Source organism: Pelecanus crispus, chromosome 1, assembly GCF_030463565.1.
Source record: "Pelecanus crispus isolate bPelCri1 chromosome 1, bPelCri1.pri, whole genome shotgun sequence".
Lineage (NCBI taxonomy): Eukaryota > Metazoa > Chordata > Aves > Pelecaniformes > Pelecanidae > Pelecanus > Pelecanus crispus.
In genome coordinates, this window is record NC_134643.1 from 78,390,323 (window position 1) to 78,413,649 (window position 23,327).

The following is a 23,327-nucleotide window of genomic DNA, read 5'->3' on the forward strand; positions in this document are numbered from 1 at the left end:
AGTGTACTTACCTCCAGTTAATGTCAGTATTGATACTGTCAAACCTTTCTTTTTCTTGCAAGAAACTTCTTTTGTAAAATGCTTTCTGCTTTATGAAGTTTGCTCTCTTTAAAGCTTAATCAAATTATCATAACATCTAAAAGCCTTCAGATTTGGGCAGCACAAATTACTCATATTACAACATGCTTTGTATTACCTTTCTGCATGTACGTTCTTAGGCCGAGATAAGCATAACTTCTCTCAAAAAAGTTTATACTTGTATCTAGACACAAACAGGAGACATGCAGTACATTCACACACTATCTTACTAGTAATTTATGTACACTAATAGTAGCCTTTAACCAGTCACTTTAGATTTAACACTGATCACTCAACCTGCTTGGTAATTTTAAAAGCTACCCGCCCACACCCCTCTTCAGCAATAAAAATTGGCAAAGGTTCAATTCTGAATTGCATATCCTACCCAAAGGGATAATCCTCAAGTTTGTGCCAGTTAAAAACCCTTGACAGAACTAGGCCAAAATTTAAAACATCATTTCTACCCTGAAAGCTATTTCTGCAGATCACAACAACCAAAGGCATCTTGTATTGCAGCTCTCTCCACAGTTTACAATGTACAAAAATCAGATTTTCTATAGTGCGAGTAAAAAATAAAATCAAAATATTGTGATAAAACATTCAGGTTACCTCCCAGAAGCTATCACTAGAAACTTCTACTCCAACGGAATCATCATATGAGCCAGACATTTCTATGTATGAAGAACTTGTAGGTATTCAGAGCTTAAACACCTTCAGAATCTGTAGAAAGATACAAACAATTATTTATGAGCATTATTAATGAAAAACAGTTGTCAAAAGAGAAATGAAGTTAAGTAATATGCTTCAATTCTTTGATATCTAGGGATGCCAAATGAGAACAAGAGGTAACCACACAGGGTATGTAAATAAATGCATTTTGCAACAGCACACTACTCTACCACATAAAGTTTTTGGCTCTTATCATGACACTTGTTGTCCAGAAAATGTTCAATCCATCTGCCTACATCAAATTTCGCTAAACTCTTGAATTTATTTTATCATAAAACTTCCTATTACAACCAAAAGAAAAGATTGAGCAGCACTATGCTTACTCAGTACGTAGTCCACTTCAAAGCATTCCATAACAGACAATCAACTGACCTTTGCTACTGATACAGTAACCTGCATTGCTTCTTATTGCTTTTTCACTGGAAATCTGTATCATATAATGAAATCCACTGCAAATATTTAAGGCCAAAACCACTTGCTGATTTAAAGAAAAATAAATCAATCTTTTCAGAAAGAAAGTTTTATTTCCGTAAGAATTTCAGATTTCAAATAATCTCTGGAAAGCTGAAGGCATCCACAAATGCAAAACAAAGCTCCCTCAGCAACAGTGTAAAGCAAAAATAACGTGAAGAGTATTGCAGCTACGCAAGTCAAATGCAGGAGACAAGACGAGCTTCCTTTCCAAAAGTGTTAGTACAGTTTATGATATTCAGACAGCCCCAGTTACCTCACCCAGCCACCTGTGACTAGATCTCTTACTGGGCTAGTAACTACCTGAGCTACTTGTTATTTTCTTGCCACCACACTTGTGCATTTTAAAGCAGATAATAGATTCTAAATGATGGTATGATGCACGTATCTACTGTTCCACATGTACCAAGTAAAAGGTTATAGGCTCCATGACAGAAGGTCTCCTTGAAGCTGACAATTACTCTGCCCGGAAGTTGAAGCTCCCACACCTAGTTTTATAGCATTTTATGTGACATGTTACCATACTATTTAATTGTTTTCTTTTAGCAAAACAAAAAGAAAAAAATCAACTCCAAATTCGGATCTTTAGTAGAAGTCATTACTTTAACAATTCAGGCATCCTCACTTATGTAGACACAGCTGCATGGAAGAAAAACATGACCTATCCTCATCAAAGGAGGTGACTGTTTATAAAGCACTGTGTAGAAAAAAATATTTAGGGTTACCATAAGCTAACATTTAAGATAAGTATCAAAAACACTATTGAGGTAAAAATTCAGGCACTTATATCCACAAATGCAGTTTGCGGGGTGGAGACCAGAGGTAGGAGAGGAAGGAAACAGCTCCCTCCCACAACACACACATGCAAATCCCTGCCTGATCTCTACAGATACTTCATCACCTTCTCCTGTTTAGATTTCTCCTATCAAGTTTGCCTACAACTACTGCCAGGGCTACATATGGGTAAACAGATTTCCCCACCCCATTCTGGGTTGAATACCTTTATCAGTAGACTAACAAGGTGAAGCTCCCTCTCTCTTTTGCCCTATGACTCTTGTTTCCTTTAATGCAATAGGGTCACTTCAAAAGGAAGAGTAGAAAATGCCCACAAACCTGGCCTACCTTGCAACCTAGTCATTATGACATGCTGCTGAGAGAAATGGAATTTAAATCCTCCACAGCCAAGGAGAATTCAACACTAAATTCCCATTTCTTGGATACTCTGAAAATAACTGTGCCATAAGGGTAGGCATACACTACTTGTTTGTAACAAAAACTAGCTACTGAAATAAAACAGTTGTTTTGATAGTTACAGCACAAACAGAACAAACAACTGCTCTGGCTGGGAACACAGGCTGTTTCTCCTGAATGGTTTTTCATCCAATTCATTTCCATAATCCAATTCACAGAAAGCTTAAAATAACCTTAACAGTGAATACAGAACTGAAAGCTACAACAGAAACATCAACTGTCAGATTTTGAAAAGATAGCCAAAAATATAGGAAGGGTTCTGCAAAATGGCAACAATTAGAAAGGAAGATGATATATTGAGACAAAGTATTTTTTACATATTAGTGTAACAATCTCCAACTTGTTATTAGTAATTACCAAAAAACCCCACTTTTCTATCTGTCCTTTTATTGAACCAAGAGGGAGAAGTGCATTAAAACACTATTCAATTGTCAGTTCCTTAGCAGCACACCTTTACATGGAATGTGTGCTTTCTGGATAAATTTTGGCCCTTGCAATTCTTATAATACATCAAGGTAAGCAAAGATCACTTTTGTAAGCATTTATATTTTCTGATTGCCTTTCTTAGATAGCCATAAGCAGCACAAGGAGGAACCAAAAGTGCAATAAACTTGCAACTAGTTGGACAAACTCAAAAGAACAGTTTGACATTAAACAGCTTTTTCTAAGAGTTTGTTTTAAAGTCCTCACAAAAATGTAAGGTTATGCGGTGACATCTTTAACCATAATTTCTGGTATTTCATCTGATCAAAAGGAAACCTAGAGCTTAAAGACAACTTGTTAGATCAATAAACATTGCTAGCTGGATTCTGTTAACTCTTTGTGTCCTCTTGCCTTTTTCCTATTAAGGCAGCACTGACACTCACATTACTCTGAAACCAAGTAAGTGATTGAAGCAAGCATGTGACCTGGGCATGCCATGCAGAACAAGGGAAGGAACAAGATTCCAAAGGTTCTCAGGAAGGGTTACAGTTGTTTTTCTATAGTACACCAAGATCTTTCAACCAAAGTGTTTATTACCATTTGGAAGAAATCAGGCAGACAACTGTAAAGTTCAGCATCTTGGAAAAAGAAACCCTTACGCAAAAGTATAAACCTAAAAGGAAATTTCAACATGTCACCCATCCCACCCCCCAAAACCACACAAGAAGTATTTTTTCTCCTCCAATTACAAAAAGAAAAGACAGTGAAAGTGTCCTGAAGTAATACAGTGTCCACTTACCTTTAACAAAATAGCCTAAACTATACCAGTGCTGGAAATTTAATCTGAAAAGTTACATGGAAAAATTGGAATTGCTGAAACAGAGAAACATTTTCTTAAATGAGGGAACAGGTTGCAGGGACTTTTTAAAACTTTTATTCCTCCTCAACTAAAACTACATAATACACAGAGCTATTTTTCCATAAAAGCATGAAAATGATCAGCACTCAGGAAATTCTGATGGATTTAAGGTTTTTGTATGCCAAATACTACGCTGTGAGAAAGTATGAGCAAGCGTATTTAGGGAAATATTATGAAGTCATAGCAACAACTGGCACAGAAAAACACTATTTGTACAGCACTACTTAAAAATAAACTGGATACTGAGATAGGAACATTAAGCGATATGAGTCATACTACCCTCACAAAATAGAATTATTACAGCAGCCAGTCCTTTAGCACATTTTTTGTTAGGGTTTGGTTCTCCCATCCTTCAAGTGAATTTGCAGAACTTCCACAATGAAAGTTCATTGCACTTTGATTTGCAGGGTTTTCCATTTCACTATGAAAAGTAAACCTATGAACAACTAAGGCTCTCAAGTATAAAATCTGGGAAATTTAGATCAAGGTGACAAAAAGAGACGAGTTCTGCACAGATTCTCCATAAGTGATCACCTGCATCTCACAAAGTTGGGTGTTCTTCGGTCAGCTACATTGCCATAGAACCACTAACTCCATAGGAAAGCACAGTGCACACACCCAGTTCCTATATTCCCACAACAGTTTGGCTTCACCCACTCCGGCCTTTATCTTCTCATTCCACGACTCCAGGCCCAAGTCTTTAGGAGTACCTACATGGCCTTTTTCTTGTCCCTCAACTACTTGCTGAGCAAGCAGTAGCACAGTGCTCTAGCAGGTTCCACCCACCTTCACACTGACTGGTAAACCAGCTCACCAAACAGGACAGATTATTGCCAAGCTCTAAGATTTTCTGGAGGAGGTACATCAGTTTAGGTTTCTCTCATCCAGCTGCCAATTTTCACAAAACTGATAAGAAATGCTGCTCTTTAACAGTTGTCTGAAACTGGCCAATTGATTAAAAAATCATGAAAGCAGGAAGTTGAAGGAGGCAAAGGTGTAAGCCTCATTTTCCTCAAAAGGCAGATTAAAGATCTTCACTGAATAGAAACCACCCATGGATCATGCTCTCTGCCTTTTCCTCAGCATGCTCTTGGCCAACACAAATGAAATCTCATAACTTTCATACTTTCAGATTTTCTTCCCCTGTGTCAAAGAACTTTGGAATTTCTATTAAAAACCAAAATCTTATTATTTTATTAATCATCAAGTCCAAAGGTCTTAAAACAAGTTTTTACCTGTGCCACCACAGGCACATAAACCACCAAACATGAAGCAGCACAGAGGAAGCCTTACCAGTTCAGAGCCCTTGTTGCCTTTTGTCATAAAAAGTCCCAGCACACATTAGCTAAGAGAACTTTTATAGGCTAAAACTAAACCATGAAGTCCAACTGAAAAAAGTAACTATATACTGAATAGTACATACTGTAATAGTTAGAGAAATGGTGCAAACAAGCATGTCTCAAGTTTCTTGACTTAGTGATTTTTAAGCAATTCCTGTAAATTAGGATACATTGATCTTAGACACAAGGAAACTGACCAATAAATAAATGAGACTTTTTTTAAAGCTTCCTTCTTAGGGAACATTCTAGCAATGCTATATGCTAAAGACCTTGAATTTCTTCTCTACTGCTAGTGCCCTACAATGTGAAAAGGATTGCTACAAACATCATTAAGGCTCAACACATGAGGATTTTAGAAAATATTAACTAATAATGAGCAAGCAGACCTTCAGATACCACACACAAAAACCATCTGAATAGAATATGCTGCCTCTGCTCTCAAGAAGTTGGTTTTGATGCTGTTACCTTGAAAGCAATTTACAAAAATCCTTGCTTAATTCATGCAGAAATACTAGATTTTTTTTTACTCCCTTTTTTCCTTCAAGTCAGGTGGCAGAGATTAGCACAACACACAACTACAAAAACTGTGCAACAAATGCAGACTTTTAAAATGCTAAAATAATCTGGTGAATTCTGAAGCTTCTCTTAAGGTGTTTTCCAACAGTAAGAGGGGAAAAACACATTTGAAGAAACCTTCAGTTTATCCCCCCTCAGCCATCAATAACAGATGAATTTGTTTGACGAAGTCTTGCTGTGAAACAGGCAGGGCTGTTTGTTGAAATATAAGATTTTAACATTCTGAAGATGATGTTTATTTTGATTAGCTAGTTCACTACAATTCAAAAAGTTAGTATTAAAAGGAAAAAAAAAATCTAATTAAGGTCTCAGTGCTGCTTAATGAATCCTACAATGAGAAAGAATAGATTCCAAGTCCGATATTCCAACACAAAGAATGCCTGCAGACAAAACACTATTTCAAATAATTGAAACCTGAAGGCAACACCACACAGCCTCGTTCTGCAGACCTGATGAATGTTTCCCAAAATGTACAGTCCAGATGACAAACAGGAGACGTGACTCCTCATGCCTTACTTCCAGAACTTCACAGTTTCTAGAACAGAAAGAACTGACAGAAGTTCTCAGTGCCAATATGACGTAATACTTATCTCTTCCAATTACTCGCTCATCTACGACAGGCTGCTTTAAAGCAAGGTAATCACTAGTACTGTGGCTCTAGGTGAGAAACTGGTCCACAACAGAGAAAAATCTCAGAAACACAGAATGACAATCATTCAGCAAGGCCAGCCCAGGTTGCTTAGAGCTTTATACAGTCAGGTCTTGGAAACCTCCAGGGATAGAGGCTGCACAACTTCTCTGTGCAACCTATTTCAGTGTTTAACTGTCCTCAAGATGAGTAACAGGAGAAAATAAATTAATTCATATTTAGAAAACCAAATGGTCTCTTCAGCCATTAATATTATCCTTGTGTTTTCTCTAGGGACTCTACAGAAGCAAGCTCAGACAAAGACAGTCTACCAGCCTCTAGAAAAGAAAAGCACCTGGCCACATTACCTTTTAAGCTTATTTTTTGAACACCAGGACTTGTCACTACAGACCTGACTCAGCAGGATTCCAAGCTTCATGACTAGGGAGTGGAATACTTACATATAAGGACACCACTCAACTTGGATTAGCTGCTTATAAAAACTTTCAGCGATAATATTTTTCCTGATTACTCACTGAAGTCTGAGGTTTTGTTCCACACAGAATAGCAAGAAAATGGGACTTCATTGTACAGAAACAAACATGTCCTACGCTTTATGTGCAAACCATTGCGGTTTGCTACCAAGTGTAGCTACTGTGAATATGCTGCATCTCATATTCCCTGGTTAAATAAAGCAATTTAGACATTGCTTTCTTTTCTATTCTGTCCAGAGAACTTGCTCTATAAGAGTTCCCAGTCTCTTCAAGGTTGCAATTTGTTTACTGTTTACACAGAGAAAAAAGTGACATAACTATCAATATTGTAAAATTATTTACCAAAACCTGTTAAGAATCACAGCTAACAACACCAAAAAGTTCATAAATTAATAGGACAAGTAACTATAAGAAAGAAGGTTGCTTTGCTTTATGCATTCGAGTGACACCAAGGAATTCTAGCCCCTGGGTGCAGGGAACAAATGCATCAGACCACAATGATTATGCACTACTACTCAGTGCTGTGAACTCTTTTAATTGCAATCAATAGATACGAGAGCATGTTATTAATAGAAGTCAAGCCTTGGACTTTTGAAGGTAGAGTCTCAAATCAATGACTTTGGCCTAATTCTTATTCTTCAATCTATAAAATAGGGACAATAGCACCCTCTTTCACAGAGATTTAAGAAAATCCTGTAGTCTTTGCCAAGAAAAGAATTACAGCAACAAATACCAGAGAAAACCCTGTAAAAGGAAATTGAATTACTACTTCCTGGGGAATTCAGCTTGTATGTTAAAGTTAGCAGAGCCACACACCAAATGATTTTTTTTTAAAGAAGTTGACAGCAACCCATTTGGTGAACCCTGTATCTTGAGCACTGAAGGAAGGAATCTAGAAAGCATACGCCATTACAAACTGGGTAAGCTTATTTCCTATTATGCACACTCCTCAGACTGGGAGCAATATTTATTTTTACATTTTCTAGTTTGAATACCTGAGTATTTTGCCGCCTAAACATTTTTCAGTTATCAAATAACATAAAATGACAATAAATAGTACAGAAGCTACTAGTTCATACCAGTCATTCATAACCATAAGCAAGACTAACAAAAGATTCGTTCCACTTCTGTGGCCTGCAGGCAGTGGGAAAAGGAGTGAAAAGCAGCCAGAAGCCAGTAGGAACTGGGAGGGAGGGCATGCGAGCCACCAGGGCAAGAGGGATGGCAGTGGAAGCTAGAGAGAGGAGCTGACTGGCTTCAGCCCAACTGGAGGACAGCAGAGCAAAAGGGCTTCTGCAGGTGTGCAATTGTTTCTGTGTCTTCTCCCCTCCCCATGCTCCAGTCAGCAATCAGAAGCTGGTGTTAAATGCCAATTAAGTAAACCCCCTGAGTAGAGGCTGCTTGGTTCCCAACAACTTCCTCACTACTGGATTATATTCACCCATATTCATGTTTGTTAAATGCTATATGCATAACATGCAATAGAAAAACACTGAAAATAGCATTGATTCACTGCCCAAATATGCAAGCAGCAAACACACATTCAAGCCATAGTTCTAGCACACATCAGAAGATCACTAAAGCAGTTAAAATTTCCTTGATATTTACCACACGTAAAAAAGCCCACACAACTATAGAGAGAAGACAGCCTCTCAAATTAAACTCTCCAGGCACAACAAGACTGTGTGACTGAATTTCTACAACATAAAAATTTCACAATGCGTAATATAAGGAATAAGAACAGCTATTTCAGTCATTACATTTTATGAAGCACAGTTTGACTATTAAATAGATGAAACTTAAAATTACTTATTAAGCTTGATTATTTTTGAATAACACAAATGATGAATGCATCTCTGAAGTGTGAGGCAACAACCCAAACACTGTCAAACAGACTCTCAGCCTCCACATTATGTTTTGTGTATGTACAAGTATTATCTCACTTGCACAGTCTAGAGAAGATAGGCCCAAGTTATGAGCCACTGTTTCTGTCTGGTTTTATATTCAGAAACAATATAACTGAACCCTTCAAGCCTCTAGGGGAATTCTCTCTTGGAAATGCATGCCTTTAACTGCAAGCATAAGCAGCAATGGCAGAGTGATGCAGTTGTCAGAGAACTAGCTCTCATCTCCTGTCCTTCTTCCCCTTAATTTGCTATTAGACATGCTGGTTTTTTGCAGATTCAAGACCTAGCTGTCCTTACAAGCTCCTACATGCTGCCACCATAACCTCCCTCTGCATTTTTCCAACTAACCAGGGGATGCCTTAAATAGCAAAATACTGACTTGGGGAAAAAAGAACAAGCCACGCTGTGTAGGTGTATTATTTTAATTGTGCTTTTTTGTTTGTTTTAACAAGTTATTAATCACCCTTAGAGGCTTTGCAGAGGTTTCCGATTTTAAGTTACATGGCCACTGACCACAGGAAATTAACACTGCGAACTACAAGCTTTAAATGGCATAGCTATACCAGCTAAGGACACAAAGTTGATACACAGCTGTGCGGGGAGCTTTAAAATATTTGTATGTACTTAAAACTAACCTTAACATACTCAGATTATACTTTTTGCTTAGCTGGAGGTATGAGTAATCAGAATAAACCACACAAGAAAAAATACTTAGTTCTGCAGAACTACAAACTGCACCTGCATTTACAACACTCTGCTCAAAGCTGGAGAGCATTGTTAAAATGCTCCTGCTGTATGCCAATCAAATATATGACCTAGGGCATGCCAACATAAGTTTTTTACTTTGAACCCCTAGTACCACTCTGCAGGGAAATTAGCTCATCACTAGATTTTAGTTTTAAATATCCACAGCTGATAGAAGATTTCATTGTTTAACATGCTTCCGTTGTATTTAATCAAGAAAGTTTGATTTTACTTTTTAAATGACCACGACTACACAACACTAAGTGGTTAAATTTGAAGTTGATTCCCATGAAAGTGTTCCAATACAATTTTTTCTGTGCCTTGAAAGTCAGTGAAGGAAAAACCAATTACGGATAAGTGTGAGCAATTATGATTCATACCAAGAAAAACACGAATAGCTATCTTCAGCTTTATTCAGGCAGATTTGTGCAGATTAAGTTCAGAGCTCTTAAAATGATTATTTCAGTGACAAAAGAAGTGCACACCATTTTCTATTTTTCATTAAAACCAGTTTTCAACTCCAGCAGCCCACCACTGAGCAAAACCTCCAGCTTTACAAATTTAGTTCCACAAGTGGCTAGGTACTGCAGGAGAGATTTCAAACTACAGACTCAACAGTATGAGCATTTAATAATAAAGACTTAAGTTTCCCTAGGCCAAAATTTTACCATGCCAGAATTTCTGAAGTACTGTTTGGGGTTTTTTTCCTGCACCTCATCTCCTCTGTAACAACCAATGAACTTTAGGTTATGGAGTATTAAACATCACACAAGTTACAGAAAAATGCCTGTAGAGATTACACGGAGTGCTAAGCAGAGGCAAGGAGTCATCTTTTGCGTTTCCAACCTAGTATTGAAGTCATGCTTGTTGCTAAAGAATAGGTCCATGAATTTAAGTGTCATTAAAAGGAAAGTACATTACTACTGAAAGTGTTTCAACAAGGACACACTTTTGTATGTATTCTTAACTAAAAATTGTGTGTTTTCTTTTACTTTTTGGGAGACAGAGCTCAATTTCAAATACAAGATACTGTCTGAATACAAAGTGATACTTACTGTGCCCTTAAGTAGGGAACACATCTCAAATTACTTAATACACTGCAAGGTATTTCCTCCTACATCACTTTGTTAGGCCTATGCTGAAGGCCAAAACAGGGCCCTCAACACAGATGAAGACAGAAGAGAGGTGTATTAAGTAGTTCTCCAATACAGGAACATCATTACATTTCATTACAAGTTTTAAATGATGGAAAGGTTAAATATAATGAGTTTCATCCATGCTATTTTATACTCCTCAAAAATGGAGCCTGCAACATTTTTGACCACCATCCTGTATTAAGAAAGGAAAATGTAAACAAGGAGCTAATCCCTACTACTTCACGAAAAGAAAGAGCATAATAATCTGAGAATTATCATTTAAGGATATCAAATTTCTTCAAATATGCTTCTGAATACAGAGATCTCGGGATTGAGGGCTGTCAGAGCAAGAAAATTAATTAGAAGGGAAGTTAGATAGACTGCCTACAAGATCTGGAAGTCTCTCTCAAACACCTTCTCAGATCATTTCCTGTCCTTCAGAATCTACTGTAAAACCTAATTCTCATATTTTTAGAGCTCCTTTCAAACAAGCAGTGTTGAAGAACACTCAAGCTTTTACAGATTTGGAAATCATGGTGTAAAATCAAATGTGTACACAGTGTTAGAACAGCGTGACAAATACTTGTGCTTTCAAAAACTTCAGATATTCATTTAAGATAAACTTTGATGATCTTGCCTAATATTTGAATTTTAAAACTATAATGCTTAAGTGTTTCTTCTCACACAAAGCAACTCCAGTTTCAACAATTGTTTAAAATTTGATAATACTAGTAATGACGTCCAGAAAGAGACCAAAAGACCACCATAGTTAAGAATTCAAAAATGTGTCTGCTAAAAAGCTATTGAAATGTACCTTTTTAAAAACACACCCCCAAGCTATCAAAGGACAGAGATACCATTTTAAAAGTATTTTTCTGTTGTAGAGGACAGCTTTAGTTTTGTTGTAAAAAAAACCCAAACACCAATGCCAAGCTACGACACGCATTTAAATTAATCTCCAATACAGCCAGTAGGGGTTCTGAGCAAATTTATCTAGAGCATCTAGCAGCCAAAAAAGCTTTATTTTCTTCTATAATTTCCTTCAATAGTGTATGTGATGCATATACAGCATAAAAGGAACTGTGCAATTAATATGTATTAAACATTATAATTTGTTTGATACAGAATTGCATTTAACCCTTGTTTAGCCCTTGGTTTTTAGGCTAAAGTATGCAACACAGGCTTCTAAACTCTTGCATTACCATTAAAATTTTTAAAAATTCTTAAGATTAGGAGAAATCTGAACCCATTACAGAAATTAGCTGGAGCCAAAGGTTCAGCTATTTAATTTCATCCCACTGGAGGATAAAAACACCTCACCTGTTTCTGCACTATGCTCTAAAAATTAGTATCTTCAATTTAGAGTATTTTTCATACAGAGCTGTATCTTGTTTCCTGCATCAACAGCATTTCTTGGCAAATTAACTCTCCCTATTGAAATCATTACTAGCAACATTTCCTTCAGGATTCTTCTGTAGAAGAAAAAGGCAAAATTAGTAACACATCTGAAGCTGAAATCAAGGTGACCTCGATACAAGAAAAAAAGTAGTTGCTAAATCACATGAAAAGCCCCAAACCATAGGCATTATGTCTTTACTTCTATAAGCTGTAGAATATGTGTCTTATCACAAACTCATCGTATATTAATGACTAACGGTTGAAGGGAGACAACTGTTAGCCAAATTCTCTCTCCAATTTTCAGACTGATTTCTATACTGACTGTTCTTAAAAACATAAAAGGAGACATTCTAAAATAATGGAATTTTAAATTAAAGTACTGTCATTAGGATAAAAACCAATTTTTAAAAAAGCATCTCACAAGATTGTTTTATAATGAATAAGATAAAGATTCTAAATTGTTTTGCAAACTGATCCTGGCTTTAATCAACATTTAATTTTTGAAACAAACTTTGGAGGTGTGCTGTCCTGTTGAGTACTGAGTACTACTTGCAGATTCTTCAGGTAACAATGGAAAATACAGGAAAAAGTACACCTGAACAGCATCCTTCACTGACATTAGGTACAGAATCTAACCATAAAACATTAAAACAAGTAAAACATTCTCCTGTTTCTGTTGAGATGCACAAAAGAGAAGCAACATAAGAGAACAATTTCACCGTAGACCTTTTTGGTCACAAACTACTTGTGGTTTAGATTTTCAACCCTACAACACTTTATTATAGAAGAAATTTCCCATTCTAAAGACATACTTCTTGAATTTTACATCCAGGAAAGGACCTGGAGCCATAAGACCTAGGCATTATGCTATCCAGTATAATATTAAGTGGTTGCCCTCTAAATAAAGAAACAAGTTTTAAGGATTCTTTAAGAGCCTCGGGTCTTTCTGATCAAGGAAAAATCCACATTAACGTTTTCTTCACTGCAGAAAAAAAAAAGCACATCAAAATTGGCTTTGAATAATTTTTTCCAGAAAGCCACCTATAGAACTCAGGACCATTTGACAATTAAAATAACTTGAAAGATCAAATAGTTTGTTTTTTGTTTTATCAGAGGTTTCCACTATTTAGGTTTGAGTGATTAAAAAGTTGAAGTGCAGGCAAAACTTCAATTTAATTAAAAGTGTTCACCCTCTTCTAACTTTCACCTTTGCAGTTCCTATGACATCACCCACTAATTCACATGTCCTGTCAAAGTCTCCTAAAATGCAATGAACCTTAACATTTTGGCATCCTCCCCAAATAAATAAAACCAAGATAAATACACCTTTCGGTTTGTTTCAAAGAAGCAAGAAGGGGGCAAGGGGGCACAAGACCACGTGCCTTCAATTTGCAAATTACACTTGGTAAGCATTTAGTTAGCAAGAAATTTTTAAAGTGCCCAGATACTTAAAAAAAAAACAAAACCCACCAAAACCCTAACAGTTTAGTTAGTGGAATGAGATGGCTAGTTATATACACTCATAATGAAAACTTATTTTAGCAAATTCTTAAGGGAAATACCTAAAGCATACACACTTAATACTTAGTTTAAGTAGAATTTTACAATGGTGCAAAAAGAAGGACAGTGCAGAGGAATAGCACTGATGCATTCTCCAGCAGAAAAAAAAAAGAAGAAAGAGCATCTACAGCTGCACTGACAAAGCAGCTGCAGAGAAAAGTGACATGTATACAACTGTTCTAAAATGGCATACAATTAAGAAGCAAAATAGAACATCACAAAAAGCACCGTCTCAGGCATCAAAACTTTCTGAAGGTAAAAGGTGCCATGGTACTTATCGGACCACACAAGTACCACAAAACAGGAACACTGCTGTACTTGAAAATAGAAAACCCCACAAAAGTACATAAATAAGGAGTAATACAATAATCATTCTAGAAAAAGACATGTGTTTTAGACAGCAGACTGTTTAAACCCAGAACCATCATTTCAAACATGATCAAACACACCCTCTTACATTCAAACAAACATTGCAAAATACCACATTCACTTGGCCAAAAATAGCTGTATCAGCTATGACACAGTATAGTAAATTTTTGGTAGGAAAAAAAGCAACTGAGTTGCTTGGCAAGTCATTCGATACACTGTTTGCAAAATATTTACCTTAAAAGACATGCCTTAATTCACTTGCATTTCTTCCAAATACAGAGTTCAACAACATTACTGCACGGATAGCTGCAGTAGCTGCAGTACCTGCACTGCTTTGCCTGACCACCATTTCCACAAACAGAATTCTCTCATCAGAGTGTACTTCATGATTTCCTGTGAGCCGATGAGAACCTTGTAGCTGAAGATAAGGTCATTTCCCCCCTGACTGCAGCACTCAAACCAACATAGGGTTTTCAGTCACACACATTTCTAATGGTTCTGTAGAGCTGTAAAGTTGAATATTCAGGTTTACTATAATCTTTAGGAAAGACCACCGGCAGCCCATATTAAAAGAAGATATTTTTAATCATACAACTGGCTTCAGTGGAGAACAGTGTTTTTAAGTACCTCAGTGAAACATGTAGGCACATTTTGCAGATGCGTCACTTCGGAAGCAGCTGTGTTGCTTTGGTGTTTCACAGTCAAAAGCTGTATTTTTCCATCTCGGGAAATATGGGGCTGTAATATTAATTAATGAAATACTGACGTGCATTGAATAGAAGCATGTCTAAAGCCTTAAATTAAGGTGAAGCAAGCTAGTCTTCCTGAATTTGAAGGTTACATTAAGGAGCTACTGTTCTCTACTTCAGGAGAGAACCGATTCAGAGACCTCAATTTGAACCAAATCTAGCCCTGAGACTGTCTAACAGGTATTGTTTCCAAAGGCTAAAGCACTATTGGAGACAGTAAATATGTGCATTACAACGTGTCAGCATACTCTACCTTCTGTTATTCTTAGAGAGATACAGATGATTATGCTTGGGAGAAACTAGTAAGACTGGGACAGAGGAAGTGAGTTGCACAGGTGGACCCAGACAAACCTGTGCACTCTTCAAGTATTAATTCCTCTGTCACTTTTTTGAGATGTAAATAAAATCAATAAAAAAAGGAAAATGGGAAGTGATGGTTTTCTTGCCATGGAGAAAGTACGAGAAAGCACAAACAAAAACAGGCCTTCCTATATAGTGTCTCAGAAGGACATTACTGAAGATGATAGAGGAAAACACTCCAAGACCTAGTAAAACAACTCAGTTTCTCAGACCTCAATTCACTCATACTTACTTTAAAAGAGCGCAGAGGCATTACATCTCTACATAGAATTCCTTAGGGCTGAACAGACTATTCTCTATTAGACAGAACCACCAGCTTTCTAGGATAGCTACTCACATGTACAGTAACAGAAATATCCTGTAATATCAGAAATGTCTTACTAGTATAGCTTTTGTTCAAGGGACCAGTGTAACCTAGTACAGAACTGTACCCTAGAACCCTTGCTAAAGCAGAAATTAAATCACCACACTCTAACTGTTGGCTTAGTTCAGAGCTGTGAAACAGCTCTGAACAGTAGTTTCAGTTATTACCAATTCTTTCTGCAGCCATTATCCCATCACTGTCATAGCCCTACTGACAAAAAGCAGGTCAAATCATCATGCAGCATTCCTCAATTCTCAAAATACATTCAAGGGTAGTTTAGTATTTGGAGAAAACACTATCAATGTAAAAATTGCTAATGAAGATAGTCTTACAACTTAAAAGGAACATTTTCAGCTGTGATCACTGTCACAAACTTTATACACCACTTCAGCAGCATCATTTCTGGAACTGATACAGAATTTATCAATCTCTGCAGAATGCAATTCATAAACGTAGAAAGAAAACAGCAACAGGCACACATAGCTTCAACTATCCTTCTTTCCAGTAAGTTAAATAACCAATTATTCTTTTAGGAACAATAAAAGATCTGTTCAAGTGTTTCAAAATCAATGCTATACTGTAACAGTACAAGCAAACATGTGACACTTTCATATTTCAGATTAAGTAAGATTAATTCAGATTTTAAAGCAAATGGAATCCAGCTTCTAAAGAACAGTTAGGAGCATTTAAATTGTTTGCTTGTGTTAAGGTGGCAGAGAAGGTTGCTTAATACTTAGTTCCATTAACATGGCCACTGAAAAAAGAAACTCTTGAATTCTGTTTAAACAGACTTTCAGCCCAGTGAATCTGAGGTAAACTTTAGCCAGGACTCCTACTGTTTCTAGGCAATTTAATTTTCTGGTCCTGAAATGATAATTACTGCAACACAGACAGAAGACCTTTACTTACCACTTAGTAATCAACACAACATGGGCTGCTGACCTAGTAGAATTCAATATCCCCTACATACACACACTTCTTTTTTTTAAATAAATATAACAAACTGGCTCCTTACCACATACTAAACTCATTGGTCTAAGCCACCTGGAAGTATCACTGAAGTATTAAGGTCACAAATCTCATTTTATGGCCTTCCTTGTACGCATAATTTGACAAGCTAAGCTAGAAGTAAGTTCAAGGGTTTTTGTGTGTGGTGGTTTTTTTTGGTTGGTTGGTTTTTTTTAAATCACATACAGTACACCTAAATCTATTTTAACTCTAGGGCAATTGAAAAACCTAAAGTTTTCAGTGTACAAAACAAGGTGTTCTCTAAAACAGGCATATGAGATCAAGGTTAGGCAAACAAGGTGGTGGAAGTTTTTCTTCGGTTCTCAAAATTTCATTAATCTTATTAAGGGTCTAGAAAAAAACCTCTCACACACACACAGAGTATCCAGTCTTCCTTACGATTTTCAGAGATCTGGATACATGTTACTTGTCCTTATATAGCTCTCAAACACACAAATCACTCAAATGTAGAATCCCCAAATGCAATAATGTGAAATGAATGCTTAATTTGGTCAACTAATGTCAGAAAGACTAGTCTTTTCTACCCTTCTCCTGCTTTTCAGGAAAAGGAAAGCTTTTTATGTCGTTTTCAATTAATGCTTGACTGAAGTACAAGTAGGTCAGCCACCTACCCTACAATCTAAGTTGGACTGAAGTTCAAGGAAACTTGGACAAGAGGCCCCATTAGCTACCAGTTCTTGCACTTGCAATTACCACTGTGTTTTTTCATTTAATAAGGCTGTGCCATCACTGACTGTGGAGCATTTAAACAGCAGCCTTTAACCTGCATCTCAGCAACAATTAAATGACAGTAAGAAGAGAGGTAAATAACACAAAGTTCAATCTAGTGCTCTCTCAAGCTTAGAGTCTGAGAAACCCTAGTGTTGAAAATTCAAGTAAGACTACTTTTAAAATATATATGGTCCAGATCCAAAGCAGATCAAAGTGTTGAAGCAAAGTATTAGTAAAAGCACACAATATACAACTTAGCAGCATGCATGACGAACAAAGGAACTTCAGCATTTTAAATGGCTCCACAATGATTCTCAAACAGAATCAATTGCTACTAAAGGTAGAATTCTACACCTTTTTTGCTTTATGAAGTAACTTAATCTAAATTCATATGTCAGTAATCTCTACACTCACAAACTAGTGGTATGATAGTCATAACAGATGAGAAAAAGCAGGCACAAATAGTTTCAGAATACAGCGATCACATTTCATAAGCTATTTGGTTTACTGCAAATCATTCTACACATTGTAATCAAACTGAAAAACAGCATAATATTAGACTCCAGAAAGTCTGGAGTCATTACATTCAAATACAACATCTTATTTTAAACTAAAGTAGAATTCAATTGGCATTCTTGCATGATGCATAGCAACATGACATAATCGGAATAGAAAAGGCTAGTATCATGGAATAAATTCATTCTGGAATTAAAATATCAAAATTGCACATACTCAAAAGGAATGGCTTAAGCCAGGTTTCTAAAATGTACTTTGTGCATAAGCCATATATATATGGCTTATATGCACACGCACATACAAAAACAGCCAATGGAAAATAATTCTCCTCAGTACTACAGAGTTTGTGCCATTAGCCATTGGGAATTTTCAGCAATCTTATAAAAGGTGCTACCAGGGTCCACTGCCAACTCAAGATTTTACTAACTAGTTAGTGATTTTGTGCTTATGAATTCAGCTTGAATGTCTGAACAGATTACACACCATATTTCCCTATGAAGTGCTGAATTTGTCCTCCAAGATTTGAATGCACTGGATTTGAGCTGACAGCTAGGATGATATCACCATGCTTACTTCCAAGCAGGGGGACGGAGCGGAAGGGGATAATGACATGTAGGCAGAACTGCACCATGACACTATAAAGGCAGTGCTCTGTGTCACTGGTCACACTAATATCTCGGCCAACATTCTAAAATAGTTTGTGGTTACTGAAATGAGTCACCTGTCTAGATATGACTATGGTTACAAAGTCATATCTCCATATGGCTCATTAGTTAAGAGGCTGAGCAAAGGCATCAAAAAAGAAAAAGATTTAATGGTTCAACAGCTGAAACAGCTGCAAGTTGAAAGCTTCAATTATGCAGAAATGCCTTAAAGGTGTCACTGAAAATAAGATTTCTGTTTGACCAAACAATCCCCAAGAAAACCAACCCATGTGCTTACTCAATTAATAATAAACTTTGCATTTAACTATCTTTACCATACGGTAGTGGGAAGAATAAAAGAGGTATATAAGATTTTAAAATGCTGCAGAAAAAAGCTTAGACCAAGACAGACAATGAAGGAAGTGTAATAAAAATTGATATACAAAATATTTATAGTATTTACAAGTAATATATAATGACCTTTTTCACAATTATATTTGTTAATGTCACAGGTCAAGTCAAGAACATTTCAGCTAAGAACACCTGTGAAACTTAAGTACAGGCATTTTCCACTTCCGGTTCTAAGGCCTAAAGCTTTAATGTAATCATTGGATATAAACAGCATTAGAAAAATTAAGCCTCCATCTAGAAAATATCCTAAAACCTCTTCATTTCTTGTTTCTGCACACCATTTTTCAATTTTCATGACTTCAGAATACAATGGCTTTACTGGAGGGGCAGGCATTCTCCGTTTAGTTCCTAGCATAAATCAGAGGCAAACTGTGATCTGCCCAAATAGCAAAGCATACCAAATCCAGGAGGCTTTAGACTGACAAAAGCCCAACTAGACCCACAAAGCTAGCATCAGCTCTAGTAATAAACAGTACACATGGTAACTCCTCAGCCATTCTTGTAAGCTTTTTGGCAAGGCCAGAAGTTTCTCCAACCCACTAGGAAAATCCCTCCAGTAACTACAGCTATGATCTCAGTAACATTTGTTTCTTTTTAACAGAGGCAGCTCAATAGGTGAAGAGACATCACCACAAGTAACCTCCACACAATCAAGATAGGTCTCAGATCACTGTTGTTTTAAAGAGTGATCAACTGTCCTTACTCCTAAAGCTTAAGGATACAAAGCACTCAAAAGAACAAAGTAATTTCAAATATATTTTTAAAATATACTTTGGGGGATATTGTGGTTTAACCCAGCAGGCAACTAAACACCACACAGCCATTCGCTCACTCCCCCACAGGGGGATGGGGGAGAGAATCAGAAAAAAAGGTAAAACTCGTGGATTGAGATAAAGCTTAATAGGACAGAAAAGGAAGAGAAAATAATAATAATGATAAAAGAATAGACAAAACAAGTGATGCACACTGCAGTTTCTCACCACCCACTGACCAATGCCCAGCCAGTTCCTGAGGAGCAGTCACACACCCTGGCCAACTCCCCCCAGTTTTTTGTTCAGCATGACATCATATGGTATGCAATATCCCTCTGGCCAGTTTGGGTCAGCTGTCCTGGCTGTGCCCCCTCCCAGGTTCTTGTGCACCTCCAGCCTCCTCACTGGCAGGGCAGTATGAGAAGCTGGGAAGTCCCTGACTTAGTGTAAGCACTGCTCAGCAACAACTAAAACATCAGTGTGTTATCAACATGATTCTCATACTAAATCCAAAACACAGCACTATGCCAGCTACTAGGAAGAAAATTAACTCTATCCCAGCCAAAACCAGGACACGAGATGTATATTTTGATTTACTAAGGTTATTTCACAACATGCAAAGAAGTGTTTCAGACATATGTATAATTAAAAAAAAAAGAACACTAAAAGCATGAAAGAGATGGTGAGTCTAGCTATAAGGTTTTTCTGACCCATTGAGTATTATTAACCTCTGGTACAACTATCTGAAGGCTACACACACACATATACTCCTGCAGCAAAGTTTCTTTCTTTCCTTTTGTAACCAGGAGGCTATCCTCACAGCAGAAGTAGGAATATTAGTATTTCTGTTTAACTTGAAATTCAGTTTATATGGAAAGAACTTGTACAACTGCCCATGTCCGAAAGATAAAACAGTTGCTTCACTGAGGCAAAATATCTGCATATTTGATGCATTAGAGCCACACAAAAAAACAGGTATACTTAAAATGTAATTGTATTTTACCACATCTAAAACGACAGCATTAGTAAAGAATGTGCTATATAGAGTATTCAAAAGCTTAATAACCTTAAGCTGATTCCTTAGACAATGTGCATTTATTCTGTACCTTGCAAGTTATGAAACTGAAAATGAAATTATGTCCAACTCTGACACCTTCAAACTAATTGCCTACCTTTTCCCCTCATAACTGCTACAAGGAATTTGAATATTCAGTATGTTTCATAGGAAGAGAAACAATTTTATTACCTAGTTTACATTTGCCACACTATCTTAAAAAGCCTGTAGCCATAATTCCAACCCACAATGCCAATTTCAAAACAAAGGCAGCTAATGTTTATTGATCCCTTCACTGACTGGTAACACTTTAGCATTGGAAACACTTTGCTCCATTTGACTCAGACAAGCAATGAGCTAGTCATCTGTGACAGAGGACAGTCTGGTTTGGTTACCAGACTTTGGTTTTCAACAGGAAAGAAATCCCTTTCCTTTCAGCTTCCCAGAAAATAAAGGTAAGATCTATTCACATTTTTAACACTGAATTTTATGGGAAGTCAATGCAGTAATTGATTAGGTTGGCAAAAGATGAGGATTATAGTGAGGGTCACAGGGATCCTGAAACCAAGATCAAGTCCTTGGAGTTGATGAGGCTGGACTACTCAGTGTCAAGTAGGTCTTCAAAGAATGTTCAATAGCCACACTTTGCTACACTATCCAGACCCCATAAGAAATACTTCAGCTAAGTATTTGCCAATTTATAACGATCACAGAATCACAGAAAAGCCCAGGTTGGAAGGGACCTCAAAAGATCATCTAGTCCAACCTTTCGTGAGAAAGGGAGCCTAGATGAGATAGATCATCTGGCACCCTGTCCAGTCACATCTTGAAAATCTCCAGTGATGGGGAGTCTATAATCAGTATCTATCAATTCACAAGACACCTTCAATCATTCAGTTTCCAAAAGACAAGACCTAGACCACAATCAGAAGAGCACCATTCTCACAGCCAGTCACATTTCATTTGCTTGTTTACCTCCTGCACACACACACAACCATAGTCCATTTTTCTTTTTTCTCTTATGCTAAAGTAGAAGGCTATGCAGTTGAATCTTGCAGCAAAAGCCCTTAACTAAATCCTTTAACTATAAATTCTAATATGTGAAGAAAAATTTTATCATTACATAACATTTTTCTGGTACAACATAGAAAATTTAAGCTATACCTAATTCATGTAATGATACAGGTTTTCCATTACAGTTCATTTTGCATAATGTAAATTGCAAATACACAAGTAACTACTAGCTTGAAAGAACACTCATTTGGTGCACACATACTCAACAAAATAGTCTTTGTCCTTGGCTTGTTACCTCCTGGTGTAACTATCCGTTTATCATATGAATAACACTTTTATTGCAACATCCATTGGCATGAGGTTTGTTCTCTATTACCCCCACTCAGTATTTGCATTACCATCTCATATTACCCTCACACAATTATTAAATATTCAATTATCTGATTTTGTGCTTAATGCTGTTCTAAGAGCATAGACAATCCAATATTACAATTCTCAACACAAATCACAAGAATGTGAAGAGAGTCAGTAATGATCAATGCCCAACTACATTCCCAAAAAAAGATAAAACTCTAAACCCAAAATATTTCAGTCTTGCATTTCTACCACTGGCACCTAAAACTCCTTTGAAAGGAAGGCAACTATTCTTTAAGAAATGTGTATGTGTTTCTTCTTATTTTTACACATATGGAAGAATTCTAATGACACCAAACTAGCCTAAGTCTAGCCAACATTTTGTTAGCATATAGTATCCACCTGTAGCTCAGCTTTGAGAGCTTTCTGCAAAAGAAGCTACAGTAGTTGACACACAATCTTCTGTTGGTCTTCATTCTGAGGCTCTGAATAACAACGCCTGGTACAAACTGGAACAATTCAGAATTGCAACATAGAAGTGTTATGTGATACCAGGAGAGTCCTAAGGGTTTTCCTAAGTTCTTCCTGGTTGCTTGGATGAGAATATATGAACTATATCCCTACAGTATTCATCAAATAAAGAAGTTTCTAAAGATAGCCTTTTCAACCTAAAAATAGCGCAGCAAAGAAGGCCATTTGAGTGGGTTTAGTGCTGACTCACAGCTTTGGCAGGCCCTAGCAAAACTAACATTGAAATTAGTTTTACTAAATCCACATGGTTCCAATTGACAGACATAAATCAAAATGCAACACCACTGTCCATTTTCTAGTGTCTGGGAAAGGTGAAAGCCACTAGAAGCTAGCACCAAGTAATATAAGCAGGATAGATAGAAAGGAGGAAAAAAAAGTCATACTAATATCACTGACACAAAATAATCAGAATACAATGCTACAGAAAGGGCTATTTTAGCTATGCAAAAAACATCTGACTCAAGGTTTGAGATATGCAAGTACAAATCCAGTACTTCTGCCTGTAAGATAAAGGCACTGAAAGCTTATCCAAATTCTGAAAATCTCTAAAATCATCTTTTACAGCTCTCTAGTTAGGGTATTTCAATAGTAATATTCCAAGAATTTATTCAACAGTTTCAGGATCTGGATACAAGTCACCATCTGCATTCATTCAACCTTAACACAGACAACCAGTAATTCTATACTCTAGACAAAATCAGAAGAAATCCAATAACAAATTGTTAAGTGGATTTTCAAGTAGGTAACTTCTTGCTTGCTTCAATATTTAAGTTTCAGTAGGCTAGCTTTAGACAGAACTTTGAAAATGGTTCCAT

The 23,327-nt window shown here is 36.8% G+C and overlaps 1 protein-coding gene across 4 annotated transcripts in view; it reads right to left on the minus strand.

Moving 5' to 3' along the window:
• Window positions 1-23,327, minus strand: part of PACSIN2 (protein kinase C and casein kinase substrate in neurons 2) — a 66,780-nt gene that overhangs the window by 26,812 nt on the left and 16,641 nt on the right. For all 4 annotated transcript variants that reach the window (XM_075705778.1, XM_075705765.1, XM_075705758.1 and 1 more), the window contains exon 2: window positions 688-798. In XM_075705778.1, coding sequence (XP_075561893.1) covers window positions 688-747 — 60 coding nt within the window. In that variant the 5' untranslated portion in view covers window positions 748-798. The remainder of the gene's footprint in view (window positions 1-687; window positions 799-23,327) is intronic.